At 48.3% G+C, this 19,860-nt stretch overlaps 1 protein-coding gene across 3 annotated transcripts in view; it reads left to right on the plus strand.

Annotated features, from left to right (window-relative positions):
- Window positions 1-5,194: 5,194 nt before the first annotated feature.
- Window positions 5,195-19,860, plus strand: part of GOLIM4 (golgi integral membrane protein 4) — a 60,101-nt gene continuing 45,435 nt past the window's right edge. The window contains exons 1-2 of one of the 3 annotated variants that reach the window (XM_075937888.2): window positions 5,195-5,347; window positions 6,271-6,510. In XM_075937888.2, coding sequence (XP_075794003.2) covers window positions 6,324-6,510 — 187 coding nt within the window. In that variant the 5' untranslated portion in view covers window positions 5,195-5,347; window positions 6,271-6,323. Of the gene's footprint in view, window positions 5,348-5,759; window positions 6,511-19,860 lie in introns of those variants that run through there. The other 2 variants (XM_089780776.1, XM_075937887.2) reach the window with 2 other exon arrangements.

Genomic DNA, 19,860 nt, shown 5'->3' on the forward strand with positions numbered 1-19,860 from the left:
TAGTGTAGACATACCCTAAGGCAGGCTCTGTGACAATTCCGGAAGCAGATGGCATTTCTCCATGGCCCTAGGGTAGACAGGCCAGGTGGCTCAGCACACTTCCCTTGCTTAAAGGAGCCACCCCCATCAGTTCTCATTGGCCACAGTTCCTGGCCAATGGGAGCTGTGGAATCAGTATTTGGGGCAGGAGCACAAAGAGACCCCATAACCCCCTCCCCCAGGGGCTTCAGGGACATGCCAGACACTTCCAGAAGTGATGCAGGGCTAGGGCAGGTTGGGAGCTGCCTTTGTCCCTACTGCACTTTACGTTTTAGACTTTTAACAGTTTAAAATCTCCTGGATTGGCTGCAGTAGCCTCTGGGTAATTAAGACCAATTTCAGGAGACTCCTGGCGAAACCAGGATGGTTGATAACCTTGTATCAACTCTTAGTTTTTATTCGGGCAATCTGAGGACAACAACTGAAATTAATGGGAATGGAAACACTCAAAATTCATTGGTCTATATACTTATCCATCTGCCAAGATCATCATATAGGATGGCCCACAATGAGGCAGCAGGAAAAACTCAACTATGTAGGATTACCTAATTGAACAGCAACAACGTTTTCTATCATTAGAATTTCCTGGTTCAGCATTTCTCATGTAAATTAGGCAAGCTATATGATTCATCTTAATTCTTCTGTCCCTGGGGAGTGGGCTCTCTCATTCACTCCCAAAAGAAAAGAGGTTCTGCTTCCAAGTCAAGGCATCCTCCTGATATTTGCCTGGACCGCTGAGGTCTATCATGGGCACAGGGACATGATGTGGAGCCATTTTTCTCTTTATTGATTTTAGGCAGCCATGCTCCCTGTTTTGGCTACCACAACATGAAAGGACGAAGGACACAGAAGAGACGATGACCATCTCTCTACATGCACGGAGTCCCAGAACAACAGAACTCTTTCCACAGGCTATGTCTAGACTGCTCCCTCTTGTGCAAAAAAATATGCAAATGAGGCAAAGTGTGGAATATTGCCATGCCTCATTTGCATAATTTAATGAGGCTACATTTTTGCACAAGAGCCGTTATTACCGAAAAAAAGAGGAAGAACGACTCTTGCGCAAAAGCCTCTTACGCAAAAACATAGCCTCATTAATTATGCAAATGAGGTGCGGCGATACTCCAAGCTTTGCCTCATTTGCATGGTTTTTTTCACAAGAGGAGGCAGTCTAGATATAGCCTCAATGTTTATAGCTGGGGGAGATGGGGAGCAGCCCAGGGGGACACTACTGCTGATCTCAGGAACAGCAGTATCATCCTGGGCTCCCCGCCTCACACCATCATGTGCAGCAGCATCCACAGGAGCACCCCCTCTCCTCCACCAGCACCTAAGACTTACTAAAAATATCTGTGACTAAAAGTCTTGGACAGGTCATGGGCCATGACTTTTTATTTATTACCCAGGATTTGTCCATGACTTTTACTAAAAACACCCATGATTAAAACACAGCTTTATTTATAATATACCCAGCACTCCAGCTTCTGTCTATTCCAAGTGATAGAACAGACTGCTAAAGTATAAGAGATTTTTAAAATAAAAATAATGAAAAAATGTTTTAAAAAATCATATTTAACTAGCTGGCTCCTCCATCCCACATCCCTGCTTTCCTGATCTGCTGTGCTCCTCTTACTTGGTTGCATAGCCAAAGCGCTCTGCTTTTGCTAATCATCTTCATTCTGCTCTAGGTTTGGGTAGAGTTTCAGTGCGGACAAGGGCAACAGCTTCTTTAGGGCTTCACTTTCCCAGTAAGCACTGCTGATGCTCCACCCACACTCTTTGGACTCCTGCACAAGTTCCAGCATATGTTTGTGCCTCCAGCTGTAACCTGAAACCTCCCCAAAAACACACACACACACCACCACCCCTGTGTATACAGCAGGAGCCTACACCTCTATGTAGGCAGCTGGAACTGACACATCTCCGGTCATCTGAAGAAGTGGGCTGTGCCCACGAAAGCACATGATACCAGCTACATGTTTTGTTAGTCTATAACAGTGTTTCCCAATTTTATTTGGCCACAGAACCCTTTTAAACTCAAAAGAATTTTGCAGAACCCCTAATAACAGTCTAATGTATGGAGCTGAAGAAGTAGACCACAAATTAGTAAGGATAATAATAAACAAATGCTAAACAAGGTCATGAGATCAACATTTAGTTTAATTGCACATATTTAACAACAAAAATCACATAATATTAATTTTTTGTACATCATAAAATGTTATTGTAATGGAATTTTTTCGTGGAACCCTTATTTTCCAGGATTCCACGGAACACAATTTGGGAAACACTGGTCTATAAAGTGCTATGACACAATTTGTTGTTTTTTAAATTTATCCTGTACAGACTAACTCGGCTACCCCCTGAAGCTTACAAACATCTAGGTATGCATCTGCAACCAACATACACATCTATGCATCGGCAGCGAGTTATATGGGCTCATGGTGCCCATGCTCCACCAATATTCAGAGCCAGGGTCCCTGCTCCAGCAATATTTGGAGCTGGGTCTCTCCCCCGGCTCTGCCTGGAGCGGGCCCTGGCCCCCACCTGCCGACGCATCCTACCCGCCCCCCGGTCTCCGCAGATGCCACGGCAAGCTGCCAGGGCGGGGCGGCCCCGCCCCCATGCCCTTGTGGCGCATGCGCACACTGCGCGCTAGACAGGGGTGAGGATGCGAAGGCCTCGCCCCTAGGCGGATGCTGCAGCGAGCAGGTGCAGCGGGCCAGCCCCGCCCCCTTGCAGCGCATGCTCACACCACGCGCCGGGTATTTTAAATGCTGACAGCGTGGCAGGCAAGGGCAAGGGAGTCTACCTGGGGCTTGGGCGGTGAGCTCAGGGAAGCGTCCACCCTCCTGCAGCAGCTGGAACCTAGCAGGCAACCCTGCGGGGTGGACGCCCAGATTCCTCAGCCCCAGAAGGAATGGGCAGCGAACACCAGAGCGGACTATACCCCCTCGACAGACAGAGGGGCGGCAGGGCCTGATCGCAGACTCCAGCCCCGCAAACTGGAAGGGGAGGAGGAAAAATAGGGGGAAGGAGTGGGAGATGAAGGGGCTTGTGCTGAGGGGAAGGGGGCAGGTCAGGAGAAGAAAGGGGCAGGCACCAAGGGGCAGCGTGGATAAGAGACAAATGCAGGAGCGGGGGAGAGACAATGAGAAAAAGGAGGGGAGGTGTCAGTGGGCGGGGGGACAGGGTGATGCTGGGAGAGGAGAGGGTAAGGGCATTGGGGGATACAGGGAGGAGGTGCTGGGAGAAGGCTTGAAAGAAGGGGTGGGCATGAGAATGGTGGGCATGGAGCAAATCATGTGTGAGGGCACAGGGGCATGAGGGGAATGGAGGCAGAAGGTGGTAAGGGGGTGGGCATCAGGGGGAAAAAAGGGCAAAGGAGGCAGGGGGAGGCACCAGGAGGGTGCAGGGCTAAGGGAAGGTGCCAGGGGATTCTGGGGGTGAAGCAGAAGGGCAGACACCTGCAGGGGAGGGACCAGCACCAAACGAGAGAGGCAGGGCAGGTGTGTAGAGGGAGGTGTTAGAAGAGGGGATGAGGAGGGGTAGCTCACATGATCAGAGTGGGGCTACTGGAGAAGTGGGCACAAGGGGGAGAGAAGGGCTAGTGGAGGGGGGCAGGTCGCAGGAGGGCTGAGGGCAGTAAGAAGGGAAGGAGTCAGGGCAGCAGAGGAGGGTGAGGAGTTGGGGGGCAGCAGGCACCAGGGGAGCTGATGGAGCAAGGGGAGGAGACATGGCAGCAGAGAGAAAAGGTAAAGGTTTAAAAATATTTATTAATAACTTGGGTGCCACAAGGCACATCCAAACAAGCCACATGAACTCAGTACTGGTGCACAACACAAAATTCATTCTGCTCATGGGAGGAAACTCTTAGGCTATGTCTACACTGGCAGTTTCTTGCGCAAGAACATCTTGCGCAAGGGTTCTTGTGCAAGAGGCCTTGCGCAAGAACACATCCACACTGCCATGTGCAAGCTGTGCTTTTGCACAAGAGCATCCATGGCAGTGTGGATGCTATCTTGCACAAGAAAGTTCCGATGGCCATTTTAGCCATAGAGGTTTCTTGTGCAAGAAATCCCTGCCGAGCATCCACACTGCCCTCTTGCGCAAGAGAACTTATACCTGTTAGAAAAGAGCATAGCTCTTGCACAAGATGCCCTCTCTTACCACGCCATACTGTAAATTTCCTTGAGCAAAAGCAGGCAGGCAGTGTGGATGCTCTGTGGGTTCTTGCACAAGAATGGCTGTACTTGCACAAGAAGCCACGAGTGTAGACATAGCCTTAGAGGGAACACTTCCCCCAGCCTCTCTGCCCCTGAGTTAATGTCACACACATTGGGTTAATGCAACTGCAGGATAGTTGCATGAGGGGGGTTTGGTGGGTGCCAAACTAATCGTTCTTGGTAGGAGAATGGTGGGAAAAGCCCTTTGAGATGGGTGACATGACACCTTTTACTTCTGGTCATGTGTCCATCTTGCCCAGAGTGTGTTCCCTCCAGAAGTGTGGCCAATGGGGGTGGAGGGCGTGGCTAATGGGGCACCACCAAAAATTATACAAACCTGCCACCCATGCATCTATGTATGCAGCTGAAACTGCAACACACAGTACAACCACGTATACAGCTGGAACCCACAGACAGATGTACGGGGCTGGAACTGATGTGTACATGTGTGTGCCGCTGGACCCTACATATCCAGCGCCTACACAGGAGTATGGAGGAGTGAATGTACACACAGGCCGTTTCTTTCTGCAGATGACATGCACAACACACTAACCTTCGCAGCCTGTCCTCTGTTGCCACATGCCTACACTACCGATGTACACAGCTGGAAAGCACTCACACAGCCCAGACGCGTCCGTAGGACTGTGCAGCTGGGAAGTGTGTGCGTACACCTACAACGTGTGCCCACAGCTAGGCGCCTGCTTGCACAGCGGGGGAGGGAGGGGTTGCACAGCCCCCCCAGCCCGTGTGCCTAGTTGGAATTTGTATACACGCACCCTCCACGTGCCAGTCTGGCAGATACACACGCAGCCCTCGCGCGCGCACATGGAGAGCCAGGCGCGGCCCCAGCTCTCCCGCGTGCCGTTTTCCAAGGCGGCGAGCCAGGAACGCAGGAGAAGGCGGGGAGAGGGAACGAGAGCGCCCCGTGGGCCAGACGGACACAGCGGGCACCCAATGCGCACAGACACTGCTCCCAGAAGGGAGGGGGGTGGGCAGAGGCTGGGCCCAATGAGGCAGCGCCCGGAGCGGGACTTCCTTCGGGGATCCCACTGCAGAGAGCGGCCGAGGAGCGGAGGTGACACGTAAGTTAAGGGCTGGAAGGTGGCCAGGGCAGGCAGGGAAGTTTCCTTTGTTTCCCGTTCAGGTGGCAGCAGAGTGGAGCGGGTAGGAGGGGAGGGAACCTATGCACCGAGACCCCCCCCCTTAAAGCGCGCATGCGGGAAGGGAGCTGATGCGCTGAACCCCCCCCCCCACCCCTAAAGCGGGCAGCCGGGAAGGGAGCTGATCCACAGAGCCCCCCCATAAAGCGCGCATGCGGGGAGGGAGCCGATGCACCGAGACACCCCCCGCTTAAAGCGGGTAGCCGGGGAGGGAGCAGATGCACAGAGAATCCCCCCCCCTTAAAGCGGGTAGCCGGGGAGGGAGCAGATGTACAGAGGACCCCCCCCCTTAAAGCGGGTAGCCGGGGAGGGAGCTGATGCACAGAGGACCCCCCCCCTTAAAGCGGGTAGCCGGGGAGGGAGCTGATGCACAGAGGACCCCCCCCCCTTAAAGCGGGCAGGCGGGGAGGGAGCTGACAGGGAAAGACGCTCACCCTTTGACCCTCTCCCAAAGCAACCCAGGTAGGGACGAGGGGAGCTGCGGGTCCCCTGGCCCAGCACCCACAGACACTGAGCAGGGCCCTGCAGACCCCCAAGTCCCGCAGACAGGACGGCAGGAGCCGGGGTGTAGAGACCCCTCTCTCCCGGCACGCAGCCGGCTGCGCTCCACCTCTCCCCGCCCTGGAGTAAGAGACCCCGCCTCATCCCTCCCCCAGCGCTCCGGCGGCCATCGAGCCCCTGCCGGCTGCACAGAGCCCCAGGGCCGCCGCGTGTTCCTCTGCCCGCAGCCGGCTCACCGTGGCCCCGGTGTCAAGGCAGGCGCAGTGGGAGGGGGCTGAAGCGCGCAGGGTCCCTTCCTCCCGGCTCTGTCCCTTGGTGCCCAATGCTGCCTCCTCCTCCTCCAGCTGCCGCCGCTAAGCCGCCGGGGTGGGGGGGCTCCGGGACCCGCGAAGGGACTATGGGCAACGGGATGTGCTCCCGAAAACAGAAGCGGATTTTCCAGACCCTTCTGCTCCTGACCGTCGCGTTCGGCTTCCTCTACGGGGCCGTGGTGTACTACGAGCTACAGAGCCAGCTCCGGAAAGCCGAGGCGGTGGCGCTCAAGTACCAGCAGCACCAGGAGTCGCTCTCAGCCCAGCTACAAGGTAATGCTGCCTCCAGTGACCTCTGCAGGGGACGCCCACCCGGCCTGCCCCAGTGGCTCCTGAGGTGCTTTTCTCTCCCCAGCGGAGAGCCCTGGGCTCCTTAACTGCTGCCCACCAAGCTTATTGCCCTCCCCAGCCAGAGGTCTGCTCACTCCATCCGCTTGGAACACGGTGTCCCTGTAACGAACTGTCCTTGAAATCCTGGCCCTATTGAAGTCAATGAGAGGGTCTTCACTGAGTCTGATGGCCCCAGCATTTCCCCCTCTCCTATTTATATAATACCTCAATCCCAAGGTATTTTACAATCTCCAGTTTATTTAAAGGAACACTCACAGCAGCCTCTTGTTCTTATTCATTCAGCAACAGAAGAGCACGTGTCACACAGTGCCTTTTGCTTGTTGCTTTAAGTTGTCTTGTCTGTATTATTTGGTGTCTACTGACATGAAATTCAGGTGTGAGTTTGAAGTTGCTGAGCATTACACCTGTCATTCAGCTATGCTAGGAGAGGAACAGTTTAATAATTGTAGATATATTTTTGTATGGCATCCTTAGAGGCTTTTTGAATAAAGACTTTTAATAACTTTGGGGGCAGGGGCAACTGATGCCTGGAGAGGGAGGGCTGCAGAGAGGGCCACCTAGAGAGGGAGCATGTGGGGGACATCCCAATTAAAATGTTGGCAGTGGCAGGGGGGGCTCTGCACCTCTGAGTACTACCACGAGTTGCCTGTGCTGAGGCGGTGGTGGGAAGCAGCTCTCAATTTCTGACTCAAAGCAGCCACATTTTTTTTTTAAATCCTGTGCTTCCATTTTAGGATGCCCCAAACTGAGCTACTTTGTACCTGATGCTGAGAACTGAAAGCTCCTATTTATTTCAGAACTTCTGAAAATTAGGTCCAATGTGTTAAAACTTTTGTATGAAACATCAATTCAGTGGGAAGTATGGGCCTTCAGCACCAGTGAGACTCCAGCCCTAGGGATTCCAAGTCAGGCACCACACATCTGTGGTTGTTTTTGAAAACTTTGAAAACTTTACCGGTTATATATTCTTTTAAAAAACTTTTTAAAGTGTCTAGAACATGAGTATTGATCATCCAATCACATGCATCAATATGTAGAATGAATGCTATAGATTTGTTAATATGGCCTTTACACAGCAGCAGGAGTAGGCTCACCATCTATTAACTTCAAGAGAATTAGTTGCTGACTAAGTTTAGCTATGGTCTAAAACCATCATTACTAATTTTATTATCTCACATTGAAATACTATAATAAGAACATAAGAACGGCCGTACTGGGTCAGACCAAAGGTCCATCTAGCCCAGTATCCTGTCTGCCGACAGTGGCCAGCACCAGGTGCCCCAGAGAGGGTGGACTGAAGACAATGATCAAGCGATTTGTCTCCTGCCATCCCTCTCCAGCCTCTGACAAACAGAGGCCAAGGACACCATTTTATCCCCTGGCTAATAGCGTTTTATGGACCTAACCTTCATGAAATTATCTAGCTTTTCTTTAAACTCTATTATAGTCCTAGCCTTCACAGCCTCCTCTGGCAAGGAGTTCCACAGGTTGACAACACGCTGTGTGAAGAAGAACTTCCTTTTATTAGTTTTAAACCTGCTACCCATTAATTTCATTTGGTGTCCTCTAGTTCTTCTATTATGGGAACTAATAAATAACTTTTCTTTATCAGCCCTCTCCACACCACTCATGATTTTATAGACCTCTATCATATCTCCCCTCAGTCTCCTCTTTTCTAAACTGAAAAGTCCCAGTCTCTTTAGCCTCTCCTCATACCATAGAAATGCCATAGAAAATATTAACAATCTTCATTGTAGTGACCAAGGATGTATAAACGACTGTTGCCTAGTGAAGTGTCAATTCACTTAAGTTTTCTACTCTCACAAAACTGAGAAAAAGAAAAAGAAACCATGCTATCCAAATAAAGGAGAAGGGATATATAGACAGTAGTCATTGGGGATGACTTATAAACATCCACCTTCCAAACATTATGTTGAGCCACCATATTCCTGTCAAAATAAACAAATACATGAAAAAATAATCAGAACTCAATTGCAGAAGCTCATCATCATGGATCATGCAGCATTTTGTTATATCCCTTTTGATTACTTTAAATTTATTATGAAAAAATTAAAATATGAAAAATCAAGTATCAATTATTTTAATTTATAAATATGTTTTAAAGCCTCTGGGAGACATAACCAACATATCTACGGTGTAGCTACGATTTTCTATTTAAAGGTGCCCTGTTTGGCAGTAATAAATCTTTTACTACCATACACATGTAAACACTTTTCATACAGAAAAGTAAAGGGACACCATTGGTTCAAAAAAACTCACACAAATAGCATTTTTGGCTTACTATTTTTATAAGAAACCCTCAACATCAATATAAACAAAAGCAATTAGAAAAAATCACTTTGCCCATTGTCCCAACCCTCTATACTGCCTTGTACCTTCTCTAGTCATTTCCATTTATGAAGAGTAAGTATATAATTCACTTGTGTAAATGTGTGAAGAATTCTGATTTGGTGATATTTTATGACCACTTAGAACAAATATAAACAATTGTACAGTCTTTTGTTTACAGTTAATTTCCCCTGGTGTTAGTGTGGGGCTTTCACAAAGCAACAGAGGAGAGGAAAATATTTTTTAAAGAAACATGTTTTAAACAACACAAAACAAAATACATTGGCAGAGAAACTCTGACAGTTTCCATATGTAACTGTACTTTGAACTTTTATTTTTCAGTAGCTTTGATTTTAAATTGACGGTGTCCTTTTAAAAAGTTGGTGACTACAAATACTTACTTTTCTGGGTTTCCTTTCTTTGGAGCTCTTTATAATTTGAAGATCCCAGTTCATCTTGTGAAAGAGTGTTAATTCCTTTAATACTAAAAATAAATAAAACTATTGCCAATGGCAACAACTTTTGATTTAGAATAAATCTATTTACGTAGAAACATTTGGCATTGAATTATTTCATTCACTATTTTAACTTGATCAAGTGATTGAGAAAGTTATTCTTATTAGAAAAGCAACACTTTATAATTAGTAAGCCCTTCCCTTTTTTTTTTTTTGCATAATTAGTTGTTCTTTTAGGATATGGCTGCTGCTGTTGTGATAATTTTGGAAGTGTAAGTGTGCTGAAATACTCCAAAGATGAGCTAGTGAGGGGGCAAGACAGGTCTAGTACAGTGGTTCCCAACCTTTTTTATACGGAGGACCGGCAAACCTATTCACAAACTTTTGGCAGAAACATTTAGTTATAAATATGTGGGAGGATCCTTTTCTGAGAGAGAAATCAAAAGCAGAGCCCTATCTTCTTTCTTACCTGCATGCCACTCCTTTACGTAGCTTTCCCAGCCTTCCTACACAGCTCAGGAGACAGGGGCCTTTTTTATTGCGTTTTGCAGTTCCTGATGCATGAATGAACTCTGCCCCAGGCCCCATGCTTTGGAAGACCCTATGCTTCAGGGGGACTTGGAAGCATGGGGCCAAGGGGATTAGTGGGGGCATGACACTGGCAGTAGGGGGTGGGTCTGCCCCTACACTTACCAGTGGTAGCAGGAAGTGGAGTGACCTAGCCCCAGCCCACCCTGCAAGTTCTCCATGTCGCTTGGAAGAGCAAGTGGAGTGGGCTAGAAGCAGAGCAAGGGTGGTAGCAGAGCATGGGGTGAAGGCCTTGCACCCTTCTAGGGATTGCCCTGCTCTCAGTGAACAGATTACATTGTCTGAAAGGACTACTGGAGTCACCTAGTCTGACCTCTTGTATAGCACAGGTTACAGACAAAGGGATTCTTCAGAATAATTCCTAGCGCATATCTGTTTGAAAAACATCCAATCTTGGTTTAAAAATTGACAGCAGAAATGAAGCAGCATTTCCTGCCTTTGGCTGAAAAGGTTCAATTTTCAGAAGTTTGATCTAAAAAATTATTTAAAAAGATAACTCTGTGATCACTAAAATCCTAGCAGTTACACAGTTCTTCAGAGCCCACAGCATGTGTTATAACTTTTATATTGCAGAGCCTGAAGCGTTGTATGACAGTATAAAAGTTATCAGGGGCAGATGAGAGTTTTGCGGGGCCCAGGGCAGCACAATTTTGCGGGGGCCCCCATTGGAAACAAATAGAAAAAAGGCGTCATATGCGCAAATTGAAGGCTATTTTTCATATTAAATGTGAATTGGGTAAATTTGATAGAAACTTAATTTAGTTGGATAATTTTTATTTTAATTATATTGTAATTCATTCTTAAACACAATTCTACATTAATAATTAAACATTTTAATTTGTATTTAAGTCTACTATAGCTGTCTAGCTCTTTTGGCAGCACATTCTTCAATTATGTCAGTAAAGTCCATTTCTTTACACAGGTCATTTTCAATCGATATAATCGAAAGACCTACAAAACTCTCCTGGCTCACAGTAGATTCTCTTTGGCTGGTGTTTGCCAGGCAGCGTTGAGTGTTCCGCAGCCAGGCGGGACTTGCGGGGGCCAGGTGGAGTGTGGGTGTTGAGGCTTAGGGGGGCCAGGCGGCGTTCGGTGTTGGGGGAGGCAGCATGTGGCTGTTGGGACTTGGGGGGCCAGGCAGCATTAGGTGTTGGGATTTGGGGGGGACAGGCAGTGTGTGGGTGCTAGGATTTGGGGGTCAGGCAGCATGTGAGTGTTGGGACTCGGGGCAGGCAGCGTGTGGTTATTCGGGTTGGGGGGCAGGCAGGGTGTGGCTACGTGGAGGATGGCACACAGATGGGCCATAGGGAGGACCAGCGGGCAGGGGTGTCTGACTCATCAGACAGGCCAAAATAACCATTTCAGCCTCTCAAACAGCTCCTGGCTGGGCGGGGGCAGCTGGCAACTCCCCCTGCTCCCAGGGATGTGTATGTGTGGGGGGGGCGCTGTCTGTGGAGCTGGATCACGCTGCGCCCACGAATGGGGGGAGGTGGGGACTGGCGGGAGGAGCTGGGGTCTCCCTGGCAGTGGGAAAAGGGTCTGGGCTCTCCCCGGGGGAGAAACCGCGCCACCCCCACCTCTCTCTGAGCGGGGCAGGAGGGTGGAACAGCGGGATACCCGGGAGCCATGGCCAGGCATCGCCCTTTGCCTCCCTGGCAACGAGCTGCCGCCGTTTGCATGCCACTGGCTAACGGAGCCGCTTGTGGACTTGCAGCGAAAGGCAGCGGCGGATGCGGCTCCAACAGGTAAGGGCAGCAGCGGCAGATATACGGCAGGGTGAGTGGGGCTGGCGCGGGGCTTATTGAAGCACGGAGCCCAGGGCAGCCGCCCCGCTCGCCCTGCTCTATATCCGCCGCTGAAGGTTATACTGTAGAGCCCACAGCAAAGCTGGCTCCCTGGGATCGAGGCCAGCTTGGTGCGTAACGGTAACAGAAACTGTTTATCGGTTAACCATTTAAACAGGTACACTTTTACATCCCTAGTTTGATCCCTGTTCCATCTTTTAGCTTTCTCCTTTCCTTGTCCAAGTTCAGCCTTGGTTCAAGTAAATGTAACTTTTTTGATGTCAGTGGAACTGCATTTGCTTATTCCAAGGCTGCTTTTAGCAACTTGTCTGGTGCTTATGATTTTTTTCTGCTTCTGGCCTTTGGTTTAATTTATTAGAGAAGTTTCCATTCTTCCCCAAATGAAAGCAGGGAATTAGGGGAGAGGGAATAAGTAGAAATGGATGTCTCCACAACAGTGAGTAGAATAGTTGTTTTGCAAGAGCTGGAAGGTTGGCTGTCAGTTCTATGGCCTTTGCTTACATGGGAACTAAGGAATAGAGAATCACAGAAGAGAACATGTCTGAGGCTATGTCTAGACTACGGGGGGTTTTCTGGGATACCCAGAAAAACTCTGCCACGTCCAGGGAACGCGTCTGCTCTTCCGCTTTTTTTGGCAGAAGAGCAGATGCGCTCTTTCGGAAGCCCTGTCTCCCTCCTCCCACGAGGAAGAAGGGCTCTTCCGAAAGGTTTTTTTCCTGAAATTTGGCCCAGTGTAGATGAGCCAAATTTCGGAAAAGCCTCTTCCGAAAAAACTATCGGAAAAAGGTGCACAATTTGCATACCTTTTTCCAATAAAGCCCCATAGTGTAGACATAGCCTGAGTCTTGTCTCCTGAGTTTTGCTTCATAACACATTCCTAGAGGATTTTAGAGGTAGTAGGGCAGCTTTTGTGACCCACAATATAATTACTGAAAGCAAAGCTTAGACATGACAGGTGCTGTCTTATAAAACTGTTCATAGCATACACTAAAACCTATTACATTACTGTGTCTCTGTACAGAATTTCTAGTTAGTTGTAAAGGTTTTTTTATAAAGAAGGACTGACTGATCTACCCTGGAGACTGATTATTTTTATATCTTACTCTCTTGGAGATAATCTCATTTAATTTGCCTTTAAGATCTTTTACATGTAATCTCTCTATATACATACATTTTTTTTCCTGTGGGACTGACAGAGTATCATCATTATGCACCCCATTCCCCTCTGCCCGCCTCTGCAGTCAGAAAGGGAAACAGAATCCATGGCTTAGGGCAGGATGGGAAACCTTCACCATTGGGGCTGGGGTGATTTCCCTCTTCCCGCCCAGGAGTGAGGCCAGGGCTGAATGTGGGCATGGAAGGGGGGCAGGACTCCGGGGGTTCTGGTGGGTGAGGGTTCCAACCCAGACCGGTCATTCCTCTCGGCCTCTCCTCAGGAGGTACTCTGTGCTTCCCATTGGCCCACAGCTCCCTTTCAGGAGGGTCAGGAGGTGCCTGTTGCTCACTGCATTTCAGGGCCCCGGCATCTCCATCTCCCCGCTTCACTGCCTGCTGCTGGGCTCTGGCTCTCTCAGCCCAGCCGCCTCCTGTCCCAGTTCTCGGGTCCCACCGGCAGCCTCTTGGTGTGAGATGGCTGCAGAATGCTCAGCGAGCTCTAGTGCTTCTCTGTCCCTGCCGCTTCCCATCCAGCCGCCTCCGGTCCTGCTTCTGCTTCCAGGTCCAGGGTCCCGTGACCCAGCAGAGAACCGCTGCTGCTGCCTGTTTCAGGCCAGGCCGCTGTTGGCGGTTCCCTGTTGGGTCATGGAGTGGCAGGGCCCCAGACCCAGAAGCAAAAGTGGGGCTGGAGGCAGACTGGATGGGAAGCAGCGGGGATGGGGGAGCAGCAGATCATCGCGGTTCCGCTGGCGCTTCAACCTCGTGGGAGGGAGGGGGAAGAGACCAGGGAGATGAGGCTGGAATGCCAGCATGGACTCCCTGCTGCAGGGAGAGCAGGGACTGCTGATCTGGAGCTGGTGAGTGTGGGAGCCGTGGGTGCAGGATCTCGGCAGGGAGGTGAGTGAGAGGGGATGGGGTGCAGGGTCTCGGGAGGTCAGTGAGTGGGGTGCAGGTGTCAAGTCTCAGCAGGGTGGTGAGTGAGGAGACTAAGGGTGCCAGGTCTCAGCTTGGTGTGGGTAGCGAGGCTGGAGCGCTAGTGCAGGCTCCCAGCATGTCCCTAGCTCACTCACTCACCACCCCGCCAAGACGTCACATCCCCGGCTCCCTCTCACACTCCTCTGTCAAGACCCTGTACCCCCAACCTCCTCACGCACCCCATATGCCCAGCCCCTTCACTCACCGCCCTACTGAGACCCACACCTCCAGCCCCCTGACATAAACCCTCCATCGAGACCCCGCACCCCCAGCCCACTCACTCATTTTCCACCAGCCCGAGACCCTGCAGCCCCTGCTAACTTCTGCACCCTCCCCCCAGCCAGACACTTGTCACCAGCCTGCTCCTGCACCCTCCCCTGGTCCTACCCTTTACCCCTGGCCAACCACCCACCCACCCCTAGAGAGAGGGGGGTTGGCAAGCATAGTGTGCAGGGGGTGCAGTCCCCTAGTATCATTTTAAAAGTTTAATACTCAGCTTGATGCTGTTTGGCCGTTCACTGGTACAGACAGGTACAGATTTCAGTAGCTAAAATAGGGGTGCACTAACAATGATAAGAATATCCAATCTCATTTTTCTGACCACTTCAATCTAAATGAAGCTAGCCATGATTTCTAAACCTAAAAAAATTCCAGACTCCCCCATCTCAGGTATAAGATAACTTTATTGGAATGTTAATCTATCCTGGATTAATCCTCTATTCCAATAACTATACTGCTTCTAAATGCCTGTGACAAGCTTATTCTTGATACTCATTGTTAGCACAGAACCTCAATTAATCTGACGGTTTCAGGCTTCTCTTTTCAATCCTGAAATATTCCTATATTGGAAGGCAACACAGCAGGATTCCTGGCATTCAGATTTCAACTTTCTGGATGGCTTGCCCTATTATAGACAGGTTGAAAATTTCCCAAAGGCTGTGTCTGCCACAAAAGATAAAATCCAAGCTGATAGTCTACAAAGTCAGTCTACAAATTTAAGATCTACTGATGAAAAGTGGTATATAAGAGCTATGCAATATTTATTTCTGTCTTTGATCTGTTAAAAACGTTCATAATAATATGGGAACAAAAACATCCATGAATTTGACTGCATGTTTCACATCACGCGGGAATGCTGCGAAGAACTGATAACACTTGGAGCTCTTCTCTTTCTAATTGCCATCCAGTTCGACTACATACATCTGAGGTGCTGTTGCATAGGTCTGTTCCCTTCTCCCCACCTCCCACAGCAGCATGGATCTGAAACAGAGCTTTCTGAAATTCCAGTCAGTTTCAGACTGTCTGCTGAAGGAGGTATTCTTGTACTTAGAGTGAGGGATGACAGACAAATTTAATAGTCCTGGGCTGAATTTAAACTTCTTTCCTTCACTCATTTTGACTGTTGAGCAAGGAATGTTGCACCACCCTGAAACAAGTCAGTTCTGCAATAAGGAAGCAGATATTTCACTGCTTCTATTTCAGTTCTCCTTGCTAGTGCAAAGAATTGCAAATTCACAGGATAACTTGTACTGGGTAGTGAGCACTGAACTATCACTACTGTTTTGCTTGAAGCATTCAGAGCATTACTGATTGCTCCACCAGCCTCAGAACAGGTTCCACAGCAATCCTTGGTATGATAAAACAAAAAAAGCAGTCATGTAGCACTTGAAAGACTAACAAGATGGTTTATTAGGTGATGAGCTTTCATGGGGCAGATCCATTTCTTCAGATCTGAAAGCTCATCACCTAATAAACCATCTTGTTAGTCTTTCAAGTGCTACATGACTGCTTTTTTTGTTTTACCAAGATCAGACTAACATTGCTACCTCTCTGTTCCTTGTTGCAATGTTATTCATGCTTTCATGAGAAGCTCTGCAAGACCCATACTGGTCCATTTACAATTGCATTAGCAGTGCTTCGAACATTATAGGACATCAGGGGTTATAGAGATCAGGAGCACTACACTAGTTTGCACCAGGGTGAGCTCAGCTATGGATCTGGAGATGACTTGGAGGTGCTGGCTCTATTTATGTTGTTTTGCGGTAACTTATTAGATTGGTTGTTTTAAGACTTGGTTACTTTGTGCATATTGTACTGCTCTTAAAAGGCACCCCCTCGTTCACACCAAATGTGGCAGAGAAAATCATAGTGAAGTATAATAAATGTCTACTGTGTTATGATCAAATGCAGGACTGTATAAAACAGCAAATAAGGCTTCCTAATTCTGCTATCTAAATGGTGTCTTGCAGATTTTCAAGTCACTGAGAATTTCAATTCTTTTCCCACTCATTCCCACTTCTCAACTTTTGTATAAAGTAGTTACTTTAAATGTTTGCAGTGGAGTTGGCAGAGTTCAGTTTCGTGAACACTTCAACAAAACTCCTTTATCCACTGTACACAGGAAAAATTAAATTTATCGTGTGAAACATGATAGTATTCCCATCTAAGGTGTGTTTTCTTTCTAAATCTGTTGTTTAAGGTAAACCTGATTTCCAGTATCTATCTATAGATACAGATGAAATAATGTGTAATAAAATGTCATACTCTACATTCAGAAATGGCACAGGGCAATTAGCCCCATGAGATGAAGGAACAGGCTTATTATCTTTTATGAGATTTCATATTAAACGAGAGAGAGGAGAGAGAGTCCTGACTCCCTGGTTCTGGCAACTGAATTCCAACAATAGAAAGAGTTGATTATGGCAATGCATGCATTATCTATTGTACAGTATTTGTAATAAATGTCCACATCTGGAGGTGCTAAAACATCTCCTCATGGGGTATAGTACATGCACTAATTCATTGATATTTTCAAGAATAATTGTTAACAGTGCTGGTCTAGACTCTGGGTTCCATAGCACATGCTCTGTCTTTAAGTGGCCCTTGTTGATGGTAGGATTTTGCAAAATGTAGTGTTATAACCATGAGTCTACCTGTAATTTTGGGTGAAGGAGGGGGTTGTGACCTGTGGCAGAAGGTGGGGGGTTCAGTGTCTAGGGGTACGTCTAGACTACATGCCTCTGTCGCCAGAGGCATGTAGATTAGGCTACCAGACATAGGAAAATGAAGCGGCGATTTAAATAATCGCCGCTTTATTTAAATTTACATGGCTGCCACGCTGAGCCGACAAACAGCTGATCAGCTCATCCCAGGAGGCATACCTGGGTGGTCGACAAATACCCATGATGTCGACACCCGCGCGTCCAGACTATCACGCTGAGCCGACAAACAGCTGATCAGCTCATCCCAGGAGGCATACCTGGGTGGTTGATAAATACCTATGATGTCGACCACACAGGTATGCCTCCTGGGATGAGCTGATCAGCTGTTTGTCGGCTCAGCGTGGCAGCCATGTAAATTTAAATAAAGCGGCGATTATTTAAATCGCCGCTTCATTTTCCTATGTCTGGTAGCCTAATCTACATGCCTCTGGCGACAGAGGCATGTAGTCTAGACGTACCCTAGAAGAGGGTATGGGTTAGGAATGTTAACTAACATGTATTTGTGTAAAAGTGTAACCACTGGATCTTTTTAGTGGTTACACGTTTACACATTGGGGATGGAGACAGGGAGCAGCCAGCTCCTGCACCTCACCTCTTCTCCCCGTCCCCCCCCCCCCCCCCCCCCGGCTGTCTCTGATAACATTTGAATAGCCTGCCAGCAGCCCCAGCCTCACTCAAAGTGGAAGGCTGTTCAACCGGGCTCTCTGTGCTGGGAGGGGAGCAGTTTTGCATGCTGCCCCTGCCCCAGCACAATCTCTCATCTCCCATTGGCTGGTTTCAGTCCAACAGGAGCTGAGAGATTGTGTTGGAGGCGAGGGGGATTGTGTAAAGCTTCCTTCTTCTCCCCAGTGTGCTGCGCAGAGAGCTGCACTGAGCAGTCAACTGCTTTGAGTGGCATGGAACTGCTCGTAGGGTCCTGGCAGGATTGAAAGGCTTGGTGGGCCAGATCTTGCCCACTCCTGGACTAAACTAATTGTGGTGGCCTTGCCCTCTAGTTGTCAGATAAATCAGTGCTCTTGGAGTTTCTTTTGGAGCACAGATGCAAAAGATACCTGACTGCAGAAAGTTAGGTGATTAGTCTGTTGATGAAGCACTCAGACCACTACAGTCATACATGCTGCTTTGGTTCATGTGTTGATTACATTTGGAACAGCTCCCTGGAGTTATTCAAGAGAGTCAGCAGTGTATGTTTTCCCTTCTAGGGAATAAAAGAATTGAAATAATTCCTTTCCCTAAATCTAAGCAATTTACTTTTTTCCCCTTGTTTCTTTCCCTAACTGTGCAATTTCTTTAGGAATTCTCTGTCTCTCACTTGAAAAATCCCCCTGCTTCTGACGGGGAGGAAAACTTATCCCAACTGAGCTGCTAATGAACCTTTTCTGTACCTTCTTCATCTTCCCAAATGGTTAGCTAGGGGGCTCATCTAGACTACGCTAAAGTGTCGAAAGAGGATATGCAAATTCAGCGGGAATTTGCATATCTTCTTCTGATCTCTCTTTCAAAAGCGGAGCTTTCGAAAGTGAAAGTAGCTTGGATGTGACTTTTTTGGCAACCCTGCCCCCTTTTTCAAAAAGCCACGAAACCTCCACTTTCGAAACCTCTTTAACACTTTAGCATCGTCTAGATGAGCCCAAAATGACCAAAGATCTGAGCTGGGCAAACCTGGGCCCTTTTTCCAGTAGAATAGATGGGACTGGAGACTACAACCATCAACCCCAAGTCTAGAGCACATGAATTGAGTGAAAAATGACCTGAGGCTGCTTTAGCATGTTTGGCTCCTCCATCACTCCCTCTGCATGGAGATGCCTTTGGAGTCTGGGCACCCACACCTGTTGAGTGGGAAAGCTATTGCAGCCCTAGAAGCTCAACCCAGGAATCTCCCATGACATTTAAATTGCTTCTTGTAATGGCCCTTTGATTACAAAGAAAGCCTGAATCCCTGTAGTCTATAACAAGGTGTACTAGAGTGAATTTAGAGCTGACACATGTCCCTTGTGAGTGAACACGGCACAGCAGGCTTCTCTTGTCTAGTGCCATCTGCTGACAGCTCCTCCAGCCCTGGGCAGCCTACCTCTACTTATGAAAGCCCTTCAGACAGATCACATTATAGTTTCCTTCTGAGATAACACAACCCCAACAAATAATTTCAAGACATTGGGCTGGTCTCCTCCTGATTTTGTGCCCCATGGTCCTTACCTACTTTGTGCAAGGTGCACCCCCCCTTTTCATTTATCAGGATTCACCCTTTTTTCAGGACAGAGACCTGGAGTCCCATCAATAATTCCCAAGTGAACATACAAACTTAAATGACTTCCCCCTTCCTTGGGCTCCAACTTTAGCCCTCTGAAATTTCCCCTTGGCTGTGTTCCTTGGCCAAATGCCTACCTAGAGGTCCAGGTCCTATCATTTTGTCAGGGCTCAATTGCTCCACACTGGTGACCTCTCTTTCTCCTGGCCTCTTGCTAGAGACCTTTACAAAGCACACAATCCCATGGCTCACATTCCTCCTTCAACTCTGTAGGTTTCTATATTGCTAAAAGAAGGACTGCACAGTTCTTCCTCTCTCTGCCTGCAGCCATGGCTTCCCCTCTGGGTTTCTTTACAGTGACCACCCATCTCCTCTCCCACACCTGCATTTATATTTAATTGGGCCTGGATTCTCTCCAGGTGCAATCAGACACTCTAACTGAGCTCTGAAGCCCCAGTTAACTGTTTTGGAGACTCTGTGGGGTTCACACCACATCACATAAAGCTTGTGCTGTTATACTGTACTCTCAAATACAGTTCTGCTTCCAGTTCTGCCAGGGTCTTAGGACAGTGATTTTCAACCTTTTTTACTTGCAGACCCTTAAAAAATGTTGAATGGAGGTATGGATCCCTTTGGAAGTTTTAGACAGTCTGCAATCCCCAGATTGAAAACCACTGTTTTGTGGTAATGTCTAT

This window comes from Pelodiscus sinensis, chromosome 10, assembly GCF_052426305.1.
Source record: "Pelodiscus sinensis isolate ZL-2025 chromosome 10, ASM5242630v1, whole genome shotgun sequence".
NCBI classification, from domain to species: domain Eukaryota; kingdom Metazoa; phylum Chordata; order Testudines; family Trionychidae; genus Pelodiscus; species Pelodiscus sinensis.